Below are 24462 nucleotides of genomic sequence, written 5' to 3'. Positions count from 1 at the left end.
TTGAATTTCCTGTCTTTTTCAGCTTTTGCCAACCATTATGACATTATTTCTCACTTTACACATAGTTTTTGTGTTGAATAGAAACAAACACAGTTCTCATCTGATGTGAATTTCCAGAATTTCGACAGATCAATAAATTAATTAATCAATCAGTGCGCAAGTTTTTGAACTGAGCAACAATCCTCATTTGATTGCCTATCACTATATATCATGAATGACATCTCATTGTATTTATATCTATGTTGTGGAATAAGCCCATCTAATAGACTTATTATGGATTCAATCTGAAATGAAAAGAGAATCCACAAAAAGAAGAAACCAATGATAAATAAAGATGAATAAGCCAAAAATAAATAAAACAACTAAGAGACAATAGAGTAGTAGCCTATAACAATCGGCGAGAGAAAAAAGGACCCAGTTTAGTTCAGAGTTGAATGCTGCACATTTATTTTTCTTTCTTATGATCCAATATTATTTTAGATTTTATGAGTGTGATTTGTTTTAAATGGTTCAAGCTATGCAATGTGTCTATTGTGCAATTTATTTTGATATACAGTACCAGTAAAAATTATTTTCTCTGTTTGTAATCAAACAATTTATACGTGGTCAAAGTGCAGATTCTCAGATTTTATTAAAGGGTATTTCTGTACATATTGGTTTCATCATGTCGTAATTACAATCATTTTCATACATAGCCCCGTATTTCAATGTTTCAGACAAATTAACAATGTCAAATTCAGTCATGTTTTGGATTTGGTTGCATACTGTTTGCATGCCAGGACTTCCTGAAGTCTGTGAGCTATCAACATCACCAGAGTGATCTCCATGCTTATATGATAGTTATCTGAAGCTAGACTGTTTATATATGTAATTTTCTTCAAAAATACAATGCACTTGAACGTTTTAGATGCCCAATAAAATATAATTATCTTCTTAAAAGGTTTATAAAAAGTTATTATGGACTATTTCATTTGGTGGAGCATATACCAATGTTTGATGTTTTTGAAGCTTCCATAGAAACCATAAGACTTCCACAGACAGGTCTACTTTTTGAGATGCCTCGAAAGTAGCTTTGTGTGAAAGAATGTCACTTTTAAGGCCCAATATCTTCATAATACAGAGATGAATGCAGCTTGGCACTTTTTAAATGATGCCCCCCGAAAACAAAGCAGTGTATTAAGCTTAGATTTTCAGGATTTCTATTCCTCATCATTGCCTACCATGACACAAAATAATAAAATTAAGAAATTGAGGCGGTGCACTTAATTTGAGTTGACACGGAATGGCCCAAAAGACAATGGTATAAATCAAGCAAAGAGAGAAAACAAATACATGTCATAAGTCAAACAACAGCCATAGAAATTATTTGATAACTCCAATACTGTAGCATTCAATTCCCTGAGGTGGTAGCATTTTAACCCCCCTGAAATGTAACAACTGCTGTAGCTTGTCGATTGTTAGTTTAGAATGTAAACCGCAATAATACACCTGGTGGTTCATTTTAAACAGAGCTTACCATTTCAGCTTCAGAAAAAAATCGGTTAGCATTGTTTGTTAACCATTTAAACGTTTAACCATTCACACCCCTAATAGAAAAGTCATCTTTAGTTATGAAAAAGAAGCTTTTCTAAAGCACATTTTTATGGGGTACTGAAAACTATCACATGTTTATGTGTGGTAAGTAACCTTCTTGTAAGAATCAGTTGGCCATTCAACTATGCTTTAAGAAAAGTCCTCTGAGATGCACACACAAGAACATCACAAAACATTTCACAGAAAGCATGTGTGAAAAAGGGAGCTGGATGCGTCACAAAGATGGCACGTCTTCACTTAGTTAAAATGCTAGAACATATTCTTACAGTCCAATGGTATAATTAATGGGAAATAAAACACATTTGGATCTGTGCATAGAAGTGAACTTACATTTCATTAGAGGGACAGAGCCAAGGCAATGGCCACAATTATCAGAAGAATGCAGCAGCACAATGCAATCCACAACTTCTTCTGCAGAGAGACAAAGAAAGCAGTTATAGCATTATGCAAAACAATTTAAACCAACAATCCAAAAATAACATGAAGGTGATCTGCAAGCAAGGAGAGTTGGACTACATTGCCACTGAATGCACAATTATGATTTCAATTTCAAAATGTTCCATACTGATCTAGGAGGTATGCCTTTATCACACACACATATATATATACACACAGACACATATACTCACCAAGCACTTTATTAGGAACATTTTTACTTTATTACACCTACTTATTCATGCCATCATCACAAGCTTCAGTTAATGTTCACATTAACCATCAGAATGGGATCCATCAACCATCAGTTGACATCAACCATCGGATCTAAGTGACATTGAGTGTGGAATTATTGTTGGTGGCGAACAGGATGGTTTGAGTATCTCAGAAACTGCTGAACTTCTGGGATTTTCACGTACACTAGACTCTAGAGCAGGGGTGCCTAATACGTCGAACACGATCGACCGGTCGATCGCAAAGGTAGAGTGTGTAGATGGCATGGCATTAAAAAAATTAGATAGCCTATCATCCATCCTCACTATGGCACGTGCCACTTGATTGGCGTACAGGGCAGCCAGTCTGAGATCTCATCTTTTGTGACACCTATGTCGCCACGCATGCGCGGTCAACCACACGAGCTACTGCAAAAACACGGGCGAGCTAATAACCTAGTTAGCTCCAATTTATCTCTACTAAAGAAAGGCTATAAAAATGAGTGGGGGAGCTGGACCATGTAAGAAACCAAAAACTTACCACTTCAATCCGGAATGGGAGGAGGACTTTTTTTTCACAATGTCAAATTCGAAGTGCGTTTGTCTGATCTGCCAATCTACCATCGCTATTCCAAAGAAGGGAAATGTGGAGCGGCACTTTCGGACTGTTCATAAAAACTGCGACACTGACTTCCCTCTGAAAAGCGAGCTGAGAAAGAGAAAGGTAAAGGAACTAAAATCACAGTTGTCCGGACAGCAGCCATTTTTCTCACAGCTGAGCTCAAAAGCTAAGGCAGCCACCGAAGCATCGTCCGGGTGAGTCACTCCATCATTAAGCACAAGAAGTCTTTTCAAGATGGAGAGATGATAAAAGAGGCATTCGTTGAAGCAGCTGACTCGTTTCTCACTGCAATTGGACGAGTCTACAGACGTAAGTGATACAATTGTGCATTTTTATTCGGATGGTATTTACAGATATGACTGCAAAAGAGGAGCTGTTAACAATACTGCCCATGAAAGAACACACACGGGGAGAGGACATTTTTCAGTCTTTCAAAAACTTTATTGAGAAAACCCAGCTCCCAGTGTGCAAATTGGTGTCGATCACCACAGATGGTGCGCCCGCAATGGTTGGCCGCTCAAATGGATTTATTGCCAAGTGCAGGGAGGACGACGCTTTCCCCGACTTCCTCAATTACCACTGCATAATACATCAACAAGCAGATAATGGATGTGGCAATGAAGATTACCTGTTCTATTCGAGCTAGATCTCTTCAAAGACGGCTGTTCCATGCTCATCTGGAGAAGGCTGACTGCGACCACACTGAGTTGTTGGTACACACTGATGTGAGATGGCTTAGTAGGGGGAAATTCCTGCAGAGATTCCGAGAGCTCTGTCCGGAGATAAAGGAGTTTCCTCTTGTCGCTAAACATGCAGAATACAACCAACTGAATGACGATCAGTGGCTGCTAGACTTGGCATTTTTAACCGATCTGACCAACATATGTTGAATGAGCTTAATTTAGAGCTTCAAGGAAAAGACAAAACCGTGGTCAAATTGTTCAGCTCAGTTAATGCTTTCAAACTAAAAATGCTATCTATCCTCAAAGCTGCAGCGCCATGATTTGGGGAACTTCCAAAAACTTGCGTCAGAGCTGGAGACGCAACAGAAGGCGTGTGTGCAACTTGACAGTTGACAATTGTCTGTCAGTGTTTGACAAACGCTTTCAAGACTTTGCTTTACTCGAGCCAGTCGCTACATTTATGTACTACCCATTTCGAGAAGATGCTGAGGTTGATTCACTCGCATCAAAAATTGCAACGCATGGGAGCCGCGGTGGCGCAACAAGCTAAGACGCAGCAGACTCGCGGTTGCAGTTCGCTGCAGTTGCACACCGGGGACCGGGGTTCGATTCTCGGTCCTGCCAAAAAGCCAAGTTTGGCCGGCTCACGTGGAGCAGCAATAATTGGCTCGCTGCTCCAGAGGGAGGGACTTGGCAGGGTTAGTAGATAGCCGCACAAACAAGCACCTCGGGCGCCTCAGAATCACGGTTACAGCTTGGGAGGCGAGACGGCTTGAAGAAGGCGTGTCGCTCTCCCGTTGGCCGCCGAGGGACGGGGTATGGGCGGTGTATCTAATACTGGCTCTAATTGAATCAGACGGGGTCCAATTGGCTACCAAATTTGGAGAAAAAGGGGAAAAAATCGGATAAAAATAATTGCAACGCTGTTTCACCTGAACTCATCTGGAGTGGAGGATGAGATTTTGACACTACAAGCTGACATTAAGCTGGAACTTACTCACAGAGGAAAAGTACCCAAACATGAGGAAATGTGCTACCTCCTTGACTGCATAATTCGGCTCCACTTATTTATGTGAGTCAGCCTTTTCCCACATGAAGATTATTAAATTCAAATACCGTACCACCATGACTGATGATCATTTGGAAGTCTGCTTGAGGATGGCTACCAGCAGCTACTGTCTGGACTATGCAACCCTGGCTAATTCCATGCAGTGCAAGTCATCAGAGTAAGGTAATGACCAAAAATGTTGTATTGTGCCATACAGGTTCATGCAGTTATGCAAGGTACACCAACATATATTGTATATATGAAGTATACTTAGTATATATATATATAAATAAATATATGTTTAGCATTTTTTATGTAGGTAGATCATTTTCACTTGGTCATTTTAAAAGTAGCACCCCTGCTCTAGAGTTTGCAAAGAATAGTGCACAAAGAAAAGAAAAAAAATCCCATGAGCAGCAGTTCTGCAGACAGAAACGCCTTGTTACTGAGAGACGTCAGAGGAGAGCTGATAGGAAGATGACAGTAACGAAATAACCACACAGTGGTATGCAGAAGAGTATCTCTGAACACACAACACATCATAACTCAAAGTGGATAGGCTACAGCAGCAGAAGTCTAAAAAATAACTCAAATAAATACCTAATTAAGTGCTCACTGAGTGCACATTTAAAAATAGAAACTAAGAATATTTAAAAGTAAAATCTATTAAATCAATATACAAAGTCATGTCCAAATGTTGTTTTCTGTGATCTGATTGTACATTTGCCAGATTTTTTCATGGCAGTACTTGGCAGTGATTACCTTTGAGATATCATCATGAATATTTGTCAGAGAGAAACTGATGTTAAACTTGAAAGTATGTCAATGTCACCAGCAGAGACATGCTGTTAAGTTTATATATTATGGTGTGTATTTTAGGATATCATAATGTGTATAATAATGTGTTGTATCCACTCCTGAAGCGAAGTTTAGTTGGCTGGTAGTTTGAATTTGTGTGTCAACAAATAAATGCGGATGAAGAAACTCCATACAATCAGCCATAAGTGAACACACAACTACAGATTTAAAACACAGAAATTATTTGATAACTATAGTACTGGAGCATTCAATTCCCTGCTGTATTTGCATTCTTAACCCTCTGAAATGGCCCCAAATAGCTTGCTAGTGTATTGTAATAATATGTGCAAAATTTGTCCAATGATTGCTTTGTTTATTGTTATGTAGATACAGCATAGTGGAAAGCTACGTAATCTAATCGAATCATATCTATATAAACATTGCTTGCCCTGACCGATTATATCTTGTGTTTTCATAACTTAAACCATTTCAAAATCTGCGTTTTACAATATTACACTTGGCTGCTAATTAATTATATATTAATTAACTAATATATGAATTACTAATATAATTTGTATCATCCTAAATCCTTGTAAGTCTTATCTTTTATACATAGAATCAATCTGGTTGCCCTTCTCAGAACCTTTTCCAGTGCCTCTATATCTTTCTTATAGCGTGGTCCCACTTTTTTTACTGCTACCACACATTGACTAGAACCCGAAAGGCTTTGGTCAACTTGAACACTATCCAATTTTGTATCCCCATTAAGTAATCCTGCCTTATATTTTTATTTCCCATGTGTAGAACTTTACATTTAGTTCTATTAAATTTGCCAGGTTTGCGTCCACTTCTAGATCCTGTTTACTAAAGTAATCCAGGAAGATTTAGAGTCCATAGTCCTGTTAGTTAAACTTCCTAATTTTGTATCGTCTGCAAATTTAACTAAATTACTTTCAATGCCTATGTCAAGGTCATTTATGTAAATGAGGAAGAACAGTGGCCCCAGCACCAATCCCTGTGGGACTCCATTTCCCACAATACCCTGCTCGGATAAGGCCCCTCCTACTCCTACTCTTTTGCGTTCTATCCCGTAGCCAATTCCGAAACCACTTCGAAATAGCTCCTACAATTCCTACAGTTCTCATTTTGATAATGAGTTTGTCATGTGGTATCTAATCGAATGCTTTTTGGAAATCTAGATATACAATATCATAAGCCCTGCTATCATCAAAACACTTGGTAGCTTCCTCAAGGAATGCCAAAAGATCTGTCAGGCATTACCTACCCTTTCGAAACCATGCTGGCTATCCCTTAGAATGTTATTATTTTCAAGAAATAAGTCCACTTTGTCCCTAAGGATAGATTCCAGCATTTTTCATGTGATACAAGTTAAACTGACAGGCCTGTAGTTTCCTAGATCAGTACGGTCCTCTTTCTTATATATTGGTATTATGTTTCCAGTCATCCATTCATCCAGTCACTCTCCTACAAAAATGTTGTAGCCACGTGTTAAACCTCCAGATAAAGTGCTTCCCTCTGCTTGCACATGGTACATGTAGAATTCCAGAGAAGACTACAGTAGTGTTGTCATTGGTTCATCAGTGTGTATAATACATTACCACTCGTTAAAAGCCAATTGTAATGTTTTATTAACAGCTGTGTACTACAGTAAATCCTCAAATTGTGTCCGGGATTCTATTTGAAGCTGGGCCTCGGATAATAGCCGGGGGCGTGGCCGATTTGGACAAATAAAGGCCGGCCCCCAAATATTGCCAACCAGTAGGGCTTTCTGTCCATGAGCACTAGAAGACATTGTTTCGATTTAACTCAATGAAATAAAAGAGCTCTTCTTAATATTTTATATTGTTGGTTGGTTTAATACTGTTGCCAATGAAAAGTCGTTGTCCTACACCATGGGTCTCCAACACGTTGCTCTCAAGCTACCAGTCGCTTGCCGCCCCCTTCTAAGTAGCTTGTTGCCGCGAGGCATTCCAGCCTACGAATTTAATAAAAAGTAAATCAAGCAAAATTGAAAATTAACTCAATTTAGGCTACTTGGTTACGCAATAAGGTTTCCATGTATTTACAGCACAGCGCACCTTCAATCCTGACAGTCTTTCAACTACATAAAACTTAACAGTGAACCATCAAATACCCCCCAGATTTCAGTGCCCATCAGTCCCAACATTTAGCAATAGAATCAAACAGTCCAAAAGTAAATGAAATCCCGAACCAAAGCGAAAATCTTTTGATAGCCTACCGGTATGCTCCAAACGAAACGCATGTCTCACAATAAAAAACGCACTTTAGGAAAAAAAGATCCTTAACTTGCTGTTATCTATGCTAATTTGTTATTGTTCATGAAGGCGTGTCTGGCAAGTTGTTATTTTATGGATTCTGGACTTACATGTGATTTATTGTGTTTGAGAATATTTGCAATAAACTAAGTCTGTTAAGACTGACACTATGACTTACCAAACGGTGTTTCCTGATTAGCCTACACTAATTGATTTCTTAACGGTTACAGGAAGTGTTGAACAGTGCAGCCTTTTACTTTATTTCTCAGAATAAAATTCTACACCAGAAGCCTAATAAGAAATAAAGGCCTGCCTCGAATACAAGCCTGCCCCAAATAAAGGCCTGTGCTTTGTGCAGCCTAAGTAAATAAAAGACCCCGGACACAATTTGAGGATTTACGGTATGTACTATGTGTTTCTATGATGCATCTTTTTTTCAAGAGACTCAGATATACAAGTACAAACCCCTTGCATTTTAAAGGGGTCATACATCCTTTTTTTAAATATCAACTGTTCTATATACATCTTATCCCCCTTTTCCCACCCGGATGTATCTATGCATCTAATCCCGCCGCAACATACCTCAGATCATCATGGGGAGCACAGATGCCGCATGTGTGCCTCCTCTGATACAAATAACAGCAGACCGCCACTATTTTACACACAGCAATCTCACAGAGAGTTCGAGGTTGTGTTATCGTGTTTGAAGGAGTACGCAACATGCGTGTCCCTCTCTCGCTCTATCAGTGCTGCTGGATCTGATCTAGGGGTTGTTGGAGAGCGACGACACTATAGACTATGAACCTACCCCTATAAACACACCAAGGCTAGTGCCAATTGATGCTTCACCATGTGGAGAAACTAATCTGTGAAGAATCTGCATAGATACTGGATGATGTAGCTATTGGATGACATAGGCAACATGCTGTGGTTCTGTTGAGTTGCGTGAGCATATAAAGTTTTTTCTTTCCAGCTTGCTCTAGCAACATTGCCCGGTGTTAAAAAAACGAAACAAAAAAACAAGGACAAAAACAAAAAGTTCAGACTTCTTTTCATTGTGATCGAGGGTCCGTAGTTTACTACTAATGGTTAAGGTTAGGATTTGGGGAGGGAAATCTGATCCTAGATCCTATGGGGCAACTTCACCGCGGGGTGCAAAAAACCCCCAAAAACATGATAGCTCCATCTCAAGATCATTTCAATAACTGCTTACTACACACAAAAGCTAAGTATATGTTTGCGAATTAAGTTTGGCTAACTTTACTGTTCAAACCAGAAATGTGACAGATCATCCAAGCCTCACTCTGGAACTACATAAGAAGCAAATTATCACACAGAATATGACCTACTTTCCACTGAACAGGCTTTATTAGAGGTAAGGCACAAGTATGAATATAACAACAACAAAAAAAGTTCTGGCACATCAACTAAGAAACAGTTCAGCCAGTCAAATGAATGAAATTGACTGAGTTTTATTCAGTTTGATGGATGATTAATTGCTTATGTTGCTTATGTATGTGCTTTATGATTTTTAATTTTGAGTAGCTTCGTCAAACAGACCCCTAACACATAAATGAAGATGAAAATAAGATATTTATATATATGTTTTTGTACTTTTTTGAAGTAAAAGCATATTAAGACATTTTAAATTAGCAGAAACATCTAGACATGTGTATATAATACATTTTGAAAAGTGTTAGTTATTAGTTTCTATGAGAAAAGAGTTGGGTATTTTAGAGACAGAAATACTTAGGTTTTTTTCCTCTCTCTCAGTTGCAGTGCAAAAGCTTGTCCAGACTCGCATTGGTGAAAAAGGCTGTGGGCAGTCTGGAGATGTTCTTGGTCCGCGAGCCAGTTGGAAATGAACAGAGACAGAGAGCTGAAGGATGTGACGTGTCCGTAGCCATTCTGGGTGGGTATTAGTTCGATATTAGTGGCTAACTACTGGTATAAATGTAATCCTCGTACTTACATGCAAATGGTCCTTTTTAAGGTATTAGCCTATGATTGAACTTGTCTAGATAATAAAAATAGGACAATTACATTACAATTACATACTCAGTATAAGTAACCCGAGTGTTTTGGACATTTCAAATAGCTAATAATAAAAATAAGTTTACGCTAAAGCGTCTGTCTAAATGCAGACCGTTATTTTGTAATTTTTATTTTATGTTAAAACTACAAAATAAACATTAATAATGATTACAAAATGTATTATTCCAAAACATACATTCCTACGGATTTGAAGGTCAACATAGGATCACTGGGAACGACTATAATTTAAGGCGTGTAAAATAATAAAATTTTCTATCAAACTTATCTTTCAGCACCACGTCAGGCCTATGTATCTGTAGCATTATCTAAATAAACATATTATATACATTTCACATTTAGTTATTTCAGTTTTTAAAATTGTTAAAGACTAAGGAAGTTGCTTTTGGCTTTTAAAGATATGACGTTAGCAAATCAACCGCTGGAATTTGATGTTAGCAAATGTGCAAGCTGCTGAGTCAGGTGCATTGGGGGGAAAACGGCGTATCCTGTCTCTAAAGGCAGTCAGCAATATCTCCCACGCAAATGTATCCAAGGCACGAGGCTCTCCCCGTTCTAAACCACAGATGTTTAAACAAGCGTAATTAAAGTCCCCAGATAACAGAAACTGTTTAATGGCTTAAAAAGAACTTGGTATTAGTAACTTGTCTACAATAAGTGTACTGGATCATATAGTTACCGAAAACAATCAGTATGGACATGGACATTGTACATGGCTGGTGCATACATGCATGCAAACTGTCCTTTTAAAATAACAGGCTATGTTCAAACTTGTTTAAATACAACATTATCTAAAATAACAATTAGATAATTAGTGTTAAAGTATGGTACATCTACGGAATAAACAGGTATTTATTCAAACCAATATGAATGGTTAATAAAGCATAGGCAAGGTGCAATCGATTCAGAATAAACTATATTAGCCCAAACATGCAATACAATTTCATAACGACTGACTTTCTTGAGATGTAAACCTACATGGTCAAATTAGTTAGCTATAATATTATAGACTAAGTAATACCCATTATAACGGGGTACAGGATATCTTATAATAGTATTCAAAAATTAAAATGCCGCCAAATGCCCGGCAGTTGTGGTTTTAATTTAGGGGGGCGGTATTTACTGGAAAACAAGAACAAGGTTTCAAACAGAAACAGGTGTCTTATCAACCCTGGAGCTATCCCCTTTTATGGTATAAAATAAGGCCCTTCAAAGATCATCATTACAGGATCTCGGGTGACTCTACTGACACCAGGAGGACGACCTGAAAATGCTCATCGAATCCGACACGGAAAACCACCTAATCAGTGTATCTGGTATGTATGGCTAATCTATTAGGTATAGTGTTCATAGGTTAGTTTTTTAAGGGGTAACCTATTTTTGAAATCTTTTTTCTTATTTTTCATATAGATTTGGAGGAGTTTATATTGCAGACCGTCGACAACTCTATACGAATTTGATGTGACCGGTATCGAGGTTTGTCACTGGCCTATCTGTGTGTGTGTGTGTGTGTGTGTGTGTGTGTGCATATTTTAAAAACTGTTTATTTGTTATTTTATTTGTATCTATGTCCATTGTTGCAGCTGTTTTTGGAACGTCCTACGATAGTGATAGCGGCAAAGGTTCACGCTTCAGAGGACGACGAAGGCCATATTACAGTGCTGACACTTTTCAAAATGTATTATGAACATCCATTTTTGTGACATTTTCTGAGCTGGGTTTTTTTTATTTTAAGGTCCTGAAAGTCAAGTAGAAGTGGTCACAGAAGCCACAAACACTTCTTTCGATTCTGGGGCTGATTTAACACAGAATTATTAATATATTATTATTATCGGTTGTATCTTATTTTCGAGTTTAAAAAAAATCTTTTTTCATATTTAAAAAACAAAAAAAGGGGAATATGTGTCTTATTTTAAATACATGTTTAATTATGTTTTATTTTATTTCTTTATGCTACAGAGAGCAGTATATCCAAATCGGAATTGGAAACCCTGGAACTGGACCAGGATATTCTACTGTCCGCAATCGTTCAACCAGAGGTAGTGGCTGTGATCATACCATTACCACCAGCGGAGGTAGAGACATCCCCAACATCCAGGCCAAGGTCGGCTCAGATGAACAGCAAGGCGGTTTCAGCATCATCGACAGCAGGATGGGTTTTGGCACAGTTGACCTGTGAGTGTGATTTGGCAAACCGGTGCCTGAACATTTAAAATGGTGCCGAAAAGACTGAGGGGTACACACTCTGATTCTCAGAGAAACAAAAGGCCTACACTCGAAAATGTTGAAAATAGGATGTTGGAGAGAATGGTTGATGACAAGATTTTGAGAACATTCATACAACAATGACATTGTACAGTTAGAGTTGCGTGGAAATTCCCTGACTGAGAGCGTGACAGTAGTTCACTGACGAGGACCTTGATTTTGATGTTTTTTTGAGCATGATCGAAAACATGGTTCAGAGCAATTTTGACATCTTGGCTGATGACACATCATGTCACATTGTTCTGGTGGCGCACATTATTAAAAACAAGAATGGTGGTGTGGGAGCCCGCTGAAAATTGTCAACGTGTCTCAAGAGTGAAATTATTCGCAAAATATTACGGCATTTAATTGTGAGCTACAATCGGGGTAGCAATCTCTGTTTCGCAATATGCTTAGCACATCTTTTAAATCTGACATTTACCGTGTGCAAGGCTGAGAGACAGGCTGTACAATTACAAAGGTCGACTGGTCTACATGTCCACTGGTCTACATGTACATGACATGGTCTACAATGTTTTTCTGACATTCAAAGGTTTGAGAGATTGCTAGACATCAAGATAGTTGTGTGGTGGCATGGTACAACAAATGGTGTCCTTACAAAATTTCAAACATCCTCCAGGCCTCATACCAAGACATTGTTTCTCTATCTCGATGGGGGGCATTACTATGGCATAAAGTCCCTGAAAGGCTTCTTGGGTAGTCCATATGTTTGTGACTACTGCTACACACCCTACAGCTTCAAAATTAGCCATAGCTGCAAAAGACTATTGCAAGTTTTAATGCAGAATGTCTTACGCACCGTTCGAGATCAATACAGTGTAAGGATTGTTTGCAAATCTGTTGTAATGCACAGCTCCTGTGACATTACAAGTTTTGCCGCAAATGCTCCAGGAAATATCATGTCAGTACAACTGACCCTAAGCCTCACAGATGTAGCAATGTCACATATGCAAGGCTGTGTTAGTTCCTGAGAGTAAGCACGTGTGTTCTCGGGTGAAGTGTAGTCTTTTTTCAATCGGTATCGGACTCAAAAGTAGAAGTGTTACACATTCAGTGCGCATAATTCAAAGGGTTATGACGGCTACCTGCTGATGCAATATTTAATTAAACAAGGCATAACACCACACATAATTACCCAGGGCAGCAAGCTCATGTGTATTACCAATGATGCTTTTGAACAGTGGTATATCGATTCCCTCTGTTTTCTGACCATGAAGCTTAGTACCATGCCAGCAGCTCTAGGATTTGCAGATTCAAAAAAAGGCTACTTTCCCCATTTCTGGAATAAAATCGAGAACCAGAATTACATTGGCCCGTACCCGCCACCCTTGTACTATGGTGCTGATACAATGATGGAAAAGGAGATTGAGGAATTTATGCATTGGTATACTACCGTGTCTGGAGGGGGGTTCAACTTAGAAGAGAAATGGCTGAATACTGTCAGAACAATGTTGTCATTTTGTGAGAAGCCAGTTTAAGGTTCTGCACAGAGGTTCTAGGAAGCACGGGTCTAGACCCTTTCCTGTGCATAACTATAGCCTCGGTATGTATGAAGCAGTTCTGCACAAGTTTCTTAGCTAAAGACACTATTGCTATAACATCCCCCGACAACTATATCCAGCAATAAAAGTCGTCAGTGGTTAGAATATCTGAACCACCGTGACAATGTGTTCATACAGCATGCTCTAAACTGGGGGGAGGTTAAGATGTGCTCGTACTATCTAGATGGATATTGATGGGGTCCATACGTCGTATGAAATTGCTGGTTGTTTTTACCATGGTTGTCCAGAATTCTTTGATTCAAACACTGTTAACCCTTTGACAAAAGTGGTTTTTGGAGATATGTTTCACACATTCCTAGAGAAAGTTGATACTAATGTAAAACCTACAATCTGCGTGTTGTTGTGATGTGGGAGCACAAATGGGTAAAACTCAAACAGGAGAGCCCCGAGGTACAGACGTTCCTGTGAGACTTTGATTATCCTGAACGTCTAGAACCATGTGATGCTCTTTTTGAAGGGCAAACTACTATTACAAAAGTAAAGAAGGTGAGCAAATACATTATTATGAAGTTTACCCTACTGGTCACCCCATCATCATCTTCCGCGACTTTGACCCAATCAAAAACTTTTATTTTTATTTTTTATTTTTAAAGATATTTTTTAGGCCTTTTTCAGCTTTATTGGACAGTATATAGTATAGAGAGACAGGAAGAATGGGAGCGAGAGAGAGGGGAAGACATGCGACAAATGTCGGACGGTCGGATTCGAACCGCCGACGTCACGGCTCGCAATGAGCATGCGGTCAGTGCTCTACAGGCTGCGCCACCGAGACACCCAATCAAAAACTATTTTGATTTGGTCAAAGCATCCTCCTAGACAGCTTTACTTACCAGTATTACCGTACAGGGTGTCAGGGAAATGAATGTTCCCGTTTTGCAGAACGTGTGCGGAATCAGAGCATCAAGGTGTTTGTGAATTATTGGTGATAAAGATAAAGGCTACAAAATTGACAAAATTTTGGAAGTTTGGCATTTTCCAGAATGATCCAATACTCTCTTTAGTGACTATATTAAAATGCATTTAAAGGGGAAACAAGGAGCATCAGGCTACCCCTCTTGGGTTTCTAGTGATACCAACAAGGATGCGTACATACAGAGTTACTGGGAGAAGGAGGGTGTCCGTCTGGATCCAAACAACATTTCAGTCAACAAAGCCAAAAGACGGGTATCAAAGCTGTGTCTAAATTTGTTGTGGGGCAAGTTTGCGCAGCGAGCGAGTCTTCCAAACACAACTTTGATCCATGACCCGGCAGAGTTTCTGCAATTCATGTTTAAGTGAACATGACATCTCACATTTCTCATTTCTAACAGAAGACGTGGCCCTGGTTCAGTGGAAACACGTCAAGGGTTTCCTTAAGCCACCCAAACACAGCAATGTGTTCATAGCGGCATTCACCACCGCATATTCCTGGCTCAAGCTTTATTCGGTCATGGCCAAAATGCCTGACAGAGTTCTGTATCACAACACATCACACGACTCCATAATTGGAGACTTTATGGGTGAGCTGACCAGTGAGCTTGATCCGGGGATCACATTGTTAAATTTGTATCGGCCAGGCCCAAAACGTATGGTTATAAAACACTGCTAGGTAAAACTTGCATGAAGGCCAAAGGTATAACCCTGCACCATACTAACACACAAGTTGTCAATCTTTCATCCCTCACAGATTTGATGCAGCATTATGTACAGAGCTGCCCTGCTCTGGGCACCTGCCAAGAGCTCAAGCCCAATTTTCCTGAGCTCCCTCTCCTGGCCCGGAGCTCCAGCCCAAGACCAGCTATGTACCCCCCTCCTGCCACTGCTGATTCAGTGGTAGCACCAAGCCTGTCCCCTTGCCTGACAGTGCCACTCATTAGTGTGCCTGCCATCCCTCCATGTGAACAGAGTCATCTCTGCTTGGACTGAATTATTTTGGATTGGACATTTATGAACTATAATTTATCCGTTTATATTTACTATCCTTTTTACGACAAACCCAGCAGCAAATGGGTTCCTCCACTGAGTCAGGTTCTGCTCAAGGTTTCGTCCTGTTGACAAGGGGGTTTTCTATGCCACTACTGCCCTCTTGGAGGCCGGTTCTCTGTAAAGCTGCTTTGTGACAAAAGCGCTATACAAATAAAAATTGATTGATTGATTGAATCTGTCCCAGATTTGGCTCTGATGGACAATTTTTTGATGGTCTCCACATTCTGTCGGTGGCTGACGATTCCAAAGCACTCCTAAGTGAACTCAGCAAATAATCTCAGCAATCACATCCATGCAAAGTGGGAAATCCCCAGGCCCAAACGGTTTTATAAGAAGTTCTCTCCCAAACTTTCTCCATTACTTACAGCCATGTTTGCTGAGAGCCCGATAAGCCTTTTAAATGTAGATAAAAATAAATATTGGCTAAGTTATTGGCACTCTACCTGTGTTACCCACCCTTATTGTCTCTGATCAGACAGGTTTTATCCAAAAAATCCTCTTTTAAATTTTTATTCATTTTTTTTAATCTTAGGCAGCTACTTAACACCCTATACACAGCTTTGTCTTCAAGGTGTCCAGAGGTACTTCTCACTCTGGATGCTGAGAGGCATTTGACCGAGTAGAGTGGAACTATTTGTTTTATGTTTTACACAGATTTGGTTTTCGGTCTTCCTTGAATTTAATCACTTGGGTCAAATTCAGTTCAATTCAATTCAATTCAATTCAATGTGTTTTGTTTAGTGCTTTTCACAGAAGACTTATTGGCACTCTTTTTTGCTAATGATGAAATTAGCAAAAAAGACTGTAGAAAACAAATAATACCATTACTCAGATATATTGTAATTTTGGAAGTGGAAGTGGAAAATATTTTACTTTATTAATGATTCAATGGAATCGACCAAAATTACACATTTTTCAAATTATACATTTCTTTCCAAAAAAAAAAAAGGTTTCACAATTACTGGCACCCCTGTTTTTAGTACTTGGTGCAGCCTCCCCTGGCAAGGATAACGGCACTGAGCCTATTTCTATAATGTTGAATAAGGTTGCAGAACACATTTGGAGGGATCTCCATGCAGAACCTTTCAAGATCCTTCATATCCTTAGGTTTGCGCTAATGGACTGCCCCAAAGCATCAATGATCCACCACCATATTTGATGGTAGGTATGAGGTGCTTTTCCTTGTATGTATCCCTTTTTTGACACCAAACATGCCGACGGTGTACATGGCCAAAAAGTTCAATTTTGGTCTTATCTGACCATAGCACCCTATTCCAGTCATAGTTCCAATGACGTTTTGCAAACTCCAGATGCTTGAATTTGCTCTCAGTAAGGGCTTTGCTCATGCAACCCTTCCAAAGAGTCTGTTGGTATGGAGGTGGCGTCTTATGGTTGATTTTGAGACTTTGGGACCCCAAGATGCAACTCGAGTCTGCAGTTCTTGAACTGTGGTCCTTGGGTTCTTCTTTGCCTCCCTCACCATCTTCCTCACTGTGCATGTGCAAGATGCACTTGCGTCCTCATCCTGCCAAGTTTGAAACTGTTCCAGATGTTTGAAATTTTTTGATTATTGTCCTAACAGTGGTTAGTGGTATGTTTAACCGTTTATGTACTAAGACTGTTTAAGACTCAGATTAACTTAAATAAGTAGAATTTTACTGCAGATTTAATTTTGTTTGGTTTTATTTAAAATAATCTTAATACTCCCAATAATTTGGACACCTAAATTTTTCATAAAAAATAGCATTACTCAATAAAAAGAAAAGAAAAATTAGAATAATTGTATTAGCATAAAAGTATATAGTTTCCCCATATGTTTGGACATAATATATATATATATATATTCGTTCCAAAAAAGACTCCCACCTAATTAATTTTACAATATTCCCTTTCTGAACCCTTGATCTGAACCCTTCTGTTCATTGGGCCTGCTAGTTCTGAAATTAACCATCACGTATACTTGCAAGGACCCAAATTTTATCGGAGGTCGCACATACCTTGTGCAGTTTTAATCAACTTCGGAGCCAGAAGACAACCGGTCTCTCTTCCAACCCACGCATGGGGATGGGGTGATTGCATTAATTTGTATTCAATTTCAACTAGGTGTATGCGCCATTACGCACTATAACCATAGTCCACCATTGTAAGGCCCAAGCTATATTCACTACAAATTCCTTTCCCCATCCTCTTCATCCATCATGTGTACTCACGGACACGCACTCTTCCTCTCTTCCTTTTATGTCTCCTTCCTTCGTTCCCTCGACGGGTGCATACGTGTATGCATATTCCTTTGTCCTCCATCTTCCTTTCCTCTTCCACACATCACTTTCTGTCACGGCCTTTTTTTATTTAGCTGTGTTTGTAATTAAATCTGTTCAATATATACCCTTTTATTGTAACCGGTTGTCCATCTCAATGTTGTTCCAACACTGAACTAAGCCAACTAGCTAGTCAGGAACTATAATTTAGCCAACTTATTATTTAACAGAAATAAGTTGTTACTGAATTAAGATAATGATTTCAACTGTATGACTGTTTTGATTTATTTAATCATTACTATTGAGTTCGTTATTAATAACATAGCTAAACTGAAATAATTAAATGAGACTCATTTGACCATTTGATTTGAATATTACCCTTCGGAACCTACAGCGGAAAAACAAAATATCATTATATGCGGATGATGTTCTTCTTTCTCCTTTATACCCTCTTGTATATTACTTGTATTATTACTGGACTGTGAATATTAAAAGTTTCCTTTACTGGTGTAGGGATATCTCTTCTCCTGATTGGTTGCACATTGAATCAAGGTTTTGTAGCTCTACATCTTTATGTGCCCTTCTGTGCTCCTCTCTTCCTTTGCATATCACATAGTCTTGTCAAAATCTGTTGTGTTGAATTCTTTAAAGATTTGGTCCCAGTTCAGAAAGTGCTTTGGACTTAGGTTGTCCCTGTAGCTAATAATCACTAGTTCAGATAATACATTTAACCAGTGGTACCAGTGGTTTATCCAATTTCCCTCCATACCACCTACGACATTCACTTGATTCTGGATTGTAACCCTGAAGCTTGTGGAACCATATCTAAACGATATGCAATCATCTCCCAGATCGATAACTATTCACTGTCAACAATAAAGGAGACTTGGTAGCGTGAACTGGGTACAGAGATACAGGAGGATCTGTGGGATAGGATACTCAATCAGATCTATTTTACCTCGGTCTGTGCTAGGCACGGACTTATTCAAGGTTGTTCATGGTATTCATGTCTAAATCTAAGCTTCATAAAATATTTCCAACCGTAGACTCCATCTGCGACTGATGTAAACAAGATCCTGCGACCTTACTTGCCATATTTTGGGCATCTATAATTCAAGCATTTTCCAAAATAACAAAAATGAAAATTGACCCTACACCGCTGATGTGGCTCTGACTAAACCCTCGTCAGGTAATTTGGCCTATGCCTCTCTCCTTGCTAGGCACTTCTTAGGTACCAGTCCAATGCTGTTGTTGGTTTAACCCTTTCGAATGCAGCAGCTCGTCTGGTCTTCAACCTTCCCAAATACTCACACGTCACCCCCCCTGCTTACTTCCCTCCACTGGCTGCCTGTCATGGCTCGCATCAAATTCAAAACATTGGTGCTAGCCTTCCAAGCAGTTAAGGGGTCTTCCCCAGCTTACCTACAAAAAATCATCAGACCCTACACCCCTGCCAGACCTCTTCGTTCAGCCTCCACAGGCCGCTTGGCACCTCCCCCTCTCCGAACCTCCACCTCACGCTCACCACTACTGTCTGTTCTGGCTCCACGGTGGTGAAACAAACTCCCTGTTGAGGTCAGAACTGTAGAATCTCTTCCCACCTTCAAGCGCAAACTGAAGACGCACCTCTTCAAGCAGCACCTCTCCCCATCCCTCCCTACCTCCCTGTGAACCTTAATTGTTGTCTTTGTGATTTACGTTGTGTTTCGGTATTTTTAGTTGGCTAGGTAAGCAGTATTTGGATAGTTAAGTTTGGTCACTTTTGCTTTGTTGTTTGTTTATTTGTTGTTTAAAAAAATAAAAATAGGCCCTGGTCCTTATCTTTGTTGTACGGGTAGCAATTGAAATTGTACTTCCCTCTAGGGTCTTTCAGCGCACTTATCCCTAGTTATGGGTATGCACTTTGTTGTACGTCACTCTGGATAAGAGCGTCTGCCAAATGCCAATAATGTAATGTAATGTAATAATAATTCCAACAGCCACGCAGTGAATTTTTTTTTCTGCATGCAACAGCCCTTCTAGAATAAAAACTGTTACATCTCACTTGCCTTCACACAGTTGAAGTAGGCCTAGTGCTTGATATAATTAATATTAATAACAATAATCTTACCATTTAGTGGAAAAGTTGCAGCTTTTCAGTGTGTGCTTAGCAGCTGCTGTTTATATTTTTAAAAACCTAACCATCTTCAATTTCTCCTGCACTGGACATCCAACTTTTAATTTAGTTCAATATAGCTAAATATACAACAATACAACAACACTACTGTGTGTAGCATGTATGAGGCAAGCTAGCTGTCTGCCTATTTTGTTTATCAATCAATTTCAGCAAATGCGGTTCAAGTGGTGAAAATTATTTAATATATTCTTTGTATGTTTTCAAATAGATGTTACAAATGACGTATTTCAATTCTAGCAGACATTGTAATGGACACCTATGTTTGTAACATGTTTTGTGAGGTTTGTCATGATCACGATATGCTAAAATAAAGGTAAAACCAAATAACTGTTTGTAAAGTTCACACGGATTGCAGCCATATAACGTCATCTGGTCAAAACAAAGATGTTAATGTGAGTAAGATCACTCACTCTTTTGGACTCTTTTGAAATCATAAGGGGTTATATGTTGAGAGGAAGAGCAACATCGTGGTGATTAAATTAGATCTTGAATGTGGAACAACAAGATGGCAGCTCTGCAAAACAGTATTATTGATGGATTACTTTCAAACTTTTATGAGTGGTTATTCTGGCATTTTGACCACTGGTGAGTTTACTGGTGACGCGATACAGCGTTGTAATTAGAGAATTTATATTCTGCTTTGAGTTAGCCCGTAGTTTGCTCAAGGTGACAGCTTTAACAGTCTAATGTTAGCTAGCTAACTGGATAGCCTAGTATTAAGTCTGCATTTATTTCGACTCAACTGTTCCTACTTCAAGGGGGTGAATCGCAAAGCATGGGACCCTTCCAAAACTAGTACATGCATGAAGTAAAAAAAATTTTTTTTTTTAATCCGGGTGTTCCGGGTTCCGGGTTTTACTCTGTGAATTTATGCACCTAGCACAGTAATTCTGCATCATGATATCCCCCTGAGCATATCATGAGCATGGATGTCCGCATAAAAAAAAAAAAATGCTCACACTGAGGACATAAATATCAGCATTGTAAAGAGTTATTTAGTACAGTATTTTATGGAAAATAACTGTGTTTAATTGTTGTGTCATTCATAAATACACATTCCAATCTTGTGTTCTAATTACACCGGTGTGACTGTATGCTTCAGAAACCAGTCTAGCAATGTAACACCAGTGTGTCCGTATGCGTCAAAGGATTAATGTGTACGCTTTACAGGACTTAATAACATAGCGAGCTAGCTAGAAGTTGGTATCATAGCTAAATTGTCGTTACTCTTACGTAGATAGCTAACGCAATTAGCTAGTAACATCACTTTACCACCGATCCAACAAGACACACCGATAAGAGACTTTCGATGACTAGAATAGCTACCGACTAACCAGAGTTGCAATGTGACTAGAGTTAACCGTGTGTTTTACCAATGGTTTTCCAGTTCCATTCAGAGTTTCTCTGTTCTTGACATGTTAATAACAATGTTTGTTTTCAATTAATTGTTAATAATTAAACGTTAAAATGTGAAGTTTTATGAGCAGTTGATTTTGTCAGTAGGTGTATGATCACTGTATGATCATATGTGAATAGGCAATTGCTCCATCTCATAACAAATATCAATTGCATAGCTACCAGCAGATAACTAAGTCCACTTTTATACTTACAATACAGTAAAAATACAATGTGTATTACCTGCATTGTTGCAGAATTCTCTTCAAGAAACCGTGGGTGGACCAACCAGAAACAAAATAGCCACTGACAACAACTCACTTCGACTAAAATAATGGGCACCTTTAGTAATAATACTATGTCATCATAATGCAAACGCACCGAAATGGGGAAATTATTAGGCTATAGAATAAACTGCATAGACTCTGAAATCATTGCGTCAGTAGTCCCATTGCTCTGGCTTATCCGACTTTTGAGGGAGAGAGACCTAACCAACATGCCAATGGCGTATTTTACTTTGAAACGAGGGATTTTGCACCCTGGGTTGTAGTTTTACCCGTTGTAAGTTTACATTTTCGACTCTGTATTTCATTGCAAAATAAAGGATAGCCGTTTTTGTATTTCCAGCTAGTGGACTGAGGTGTAGGTCTGATCGTCTGACTGTGATACAAAACAAATCAGGTTATTTATAGAACTCATGTTACCTAACATTCAATTTGTTTTTAGGTCTGGTCTATAGCATGTTTGATATCAAGCATAGCTGTCTAGCCGCTATTGCTTGCTGAAGCATTGTTTTGATAACGTTAGGCTTCTGTAACAGGTGCTCTCACTGACAATAAATGGGTAAAAATTGCACACAACACACAGGCTACCAAGGATGTACAGCACAACCTTTTCTGTCTACTAGCTTATTCAGGGCAGTAGACCTCCCCGTGGAGGTCAGAACAGCAGAATCTCTTGCCATCTTCAATAATAATAAATAAATAAAAATCTGATGATCAAATAGGCCCTGGTCCTTATCTTTGTTGTACAGGTAGCAGTTGAAATTGTACTTCCCTGGTCTTTCAGGGCACTGATCCCTGGTTATGGGTATGCACTTTCCCCTTCTTGCACGTCGCTCTGATAAGAGCGTCTGCCAAATGCCATTAATGGAATGTAGACCAGACAAAAATGCATTTGAAATGCTCAAATTCTTTTGGTATCATTAGAATCTGAATACCCATCTGTCAATTGCTAATATATATCCATGAAACCAACCAAATAAAAACATTTTGGAATTTTACTGATATTATAAGGGTTACAGCATTTCAATGAGCTCTGGCCCACTTCACCTCACCTTGCGGGCTTTGTTTTGGTTGCGGGCAGCTTGATGGGTATCAGCGACAGCCTTCTCCACATAGTTTGTGGAGTGCATGATGTTGGCTTCAATGCGGTCCACCATCTCCCCCTGCAGACATAAACCAGTGATGAACAGCAGAAAACCAAAAACTTCCTGTATCAAAATCAGCCTTACAGGCAAAACATATCATAGGAAAAAAGATTATTCAATAATTTGCATTCACCTTCTTTCTTAAGTGAAGAGCAATAAATTCTAGGTCTGACATGGCAGCTTTGAATACACAATTGTTGAAGTCCAGAACATATTCACTGTACAAACAAGATTTAAACAATACGATATGTTACCTATTTTGAGTCCCCAAAATCTCCAATAGTCTCTCTTGAATCCCTCCATTTCTTCAGCCAAACCTATATTGCCTCCATCTAATTAATTAGTTCCTCTAAGTGATACCCCTCTCACCAATAGCTCTTTCTCACCTGCGCCTCTACCTCCCCCGCAAGGCACTGGAACATATAATGGAGGTCCCTAATGCTTCTCTCCAGTTTGAGGATCTCATCGTGCCGTGACTCAATCTCATTCAGGGCTTGCTTGGTGGCTTTAGCATCACTCAAAATCTGAGACAGAGATAAGTGTTTACATATTTTAAAGGCACTAATTGAAAGATAAACAGTGCTGCATAAAGTCCAGAAAACAATACAGATCCCAGTTGCCATTCCAAATTTGGAAACAAGAGGACCACCATACATTTTCATTGGGCCAGTACTTTAGTGTCGGACTTGATGAAAGTATGAGTATATTAAGCAGGTTCTCTCATATTTGCTCACTCACACCATAAGAGATTTCTATAAAGTTTTGGATAAGCCACACACAGTTAGTCATTCAGGTGTCCACAAGAATAAATAACTATCAAGGCATATTCATAGTGGCACCATACCCAACTTAATGAAGTCTGGGTTTTTTTATTTAATTCATTATTTTTATTATTTCTTTTTAACAATGGATTTGACAACCTGCTGGCCTTACAATGACAGTTTATGGCCGTTTTCCAAAAGGAAGCCATGCTGAGTGAAGGAATTTGTTCAGTATGCTATTTGGTTTGCTGGGTTGATCTCCTCATGGTGGCATCAGAACAGTCATAAAACATGGATAACACAGCTATGAAGCTATAACTTATCAAGGAATACTCACATTCTGTATGAAGACATCAGTCTGCCCACTCTCAATCATCCTGTCCAATTCCTCATCAGTTACATTGTTTCCAGCTGAGAGAGAGGAGACCCCATTATTTCCATTTAATCAGACCCAATTTTGAGAAAACATCGAAATCTAAAACATTTTTAACATTTAATGAGAAATACCACTCAACAATTTCGAATGGAGGCAACTTAGACAACTCTTTAAAAAAAATACACTTGACTACGGCAATAGATTCTATCATTTTGAAAAACAGGAAGGCTCAACTACAACAGAAAGGCAACTCAACTCAACTTAATCATTCATTCATATTTGTACCATCCCTTTCTTATCAACTAATTTTACAGCCATCCTTTCTCTTTCTCTCTTCAATAACACATTTTCCATCTTTATAATCCATTTATTTTTGTACCAATGGGTGCTGACAATAACCTAAGCATAACAGGTTGATCATTAATTTCTATTTGTGTCAACTAACCTCTCGTTGTTAGGGTGTTGCTAGGTGGTGGCTAATGTGTTGCTAGGTGATTGCTGAGTGCTGCTAGATGGTTGCTTGGGTATTACTAGG

General features: G+C 39.0%; 1 protein-coding gene and 1 long non-coding RNA gene across 6 annotated transcripts in view; one reads left to right on the top strand and one right to left on the bottom strand.

Annotated features, from left to right (window-relative positions):
* The window catches only part of stx4 (syntaxin 4), a 99217-nt gene that overhangs the window by 31064 nt on the left and 43691 nt on the right, over nt 1–24462 (bottom strand). For 3 of the 5 annotated variants that reach the window (XR_009708010.1, XR_009708009.1, XR_009708007.1), the window contains 5 exons: nt 23889–23962; nt 23177–23314; nt 22698–22808; nt 2782–2949; nt 1924–2004 (listed from right to left, as the gene is read on the bottom strand). Coding sequence is in view for 1 of the 5 variants with exons in the window: in XM_061230762.1 (XP_061086746.1) it covers nt 1930–2004; nt 22698–22808; nt 23177–23314; nt 23889–23962 (398 nt within the window). In the remaining 4 variants the exon portion in view is untranslated. Of the gene's footprint in view, nt 1–1923; nt 2005–2781; nt 2950–3490; nt 3667–22697; nt 22809–23176; nt 23315–23888; nt 23963–24462 lie in introns of those variants that run through there. The other 2 variants (XR_009708008.1, XM_061230762.1) reach the window with 2 other exon arrangements.
* Nucleotides 10904–11970, top strand: LOC133121533 (uncharacterized). Its single transcript, XR_009708011.1, has 3 exons — nt 10904–11056; nt 11151–11216; nt 11700–11970. It is a non-coding gene; the product is annotated as an uncharacterized LOC133121533 (long non-coding RNA).

Source organism: Conger conger, chromosome 2, assembly GCF_963514075.1.
Source record: "Conger conger chromosome 2, fConCon1.1, whole genome shotgun sequence".
Classification (NCBI taxonomy): Eukaryota; Metazoa; Chordata; class Actinopteri; order Anguilliformes; family Congridae; genus Conger; species Conger conger.
The sequence above is the reverse complement of the archived record's forward strand: the minus strand, read 5'-3'. Positions and strand labels throughout refer to the sequence as shown.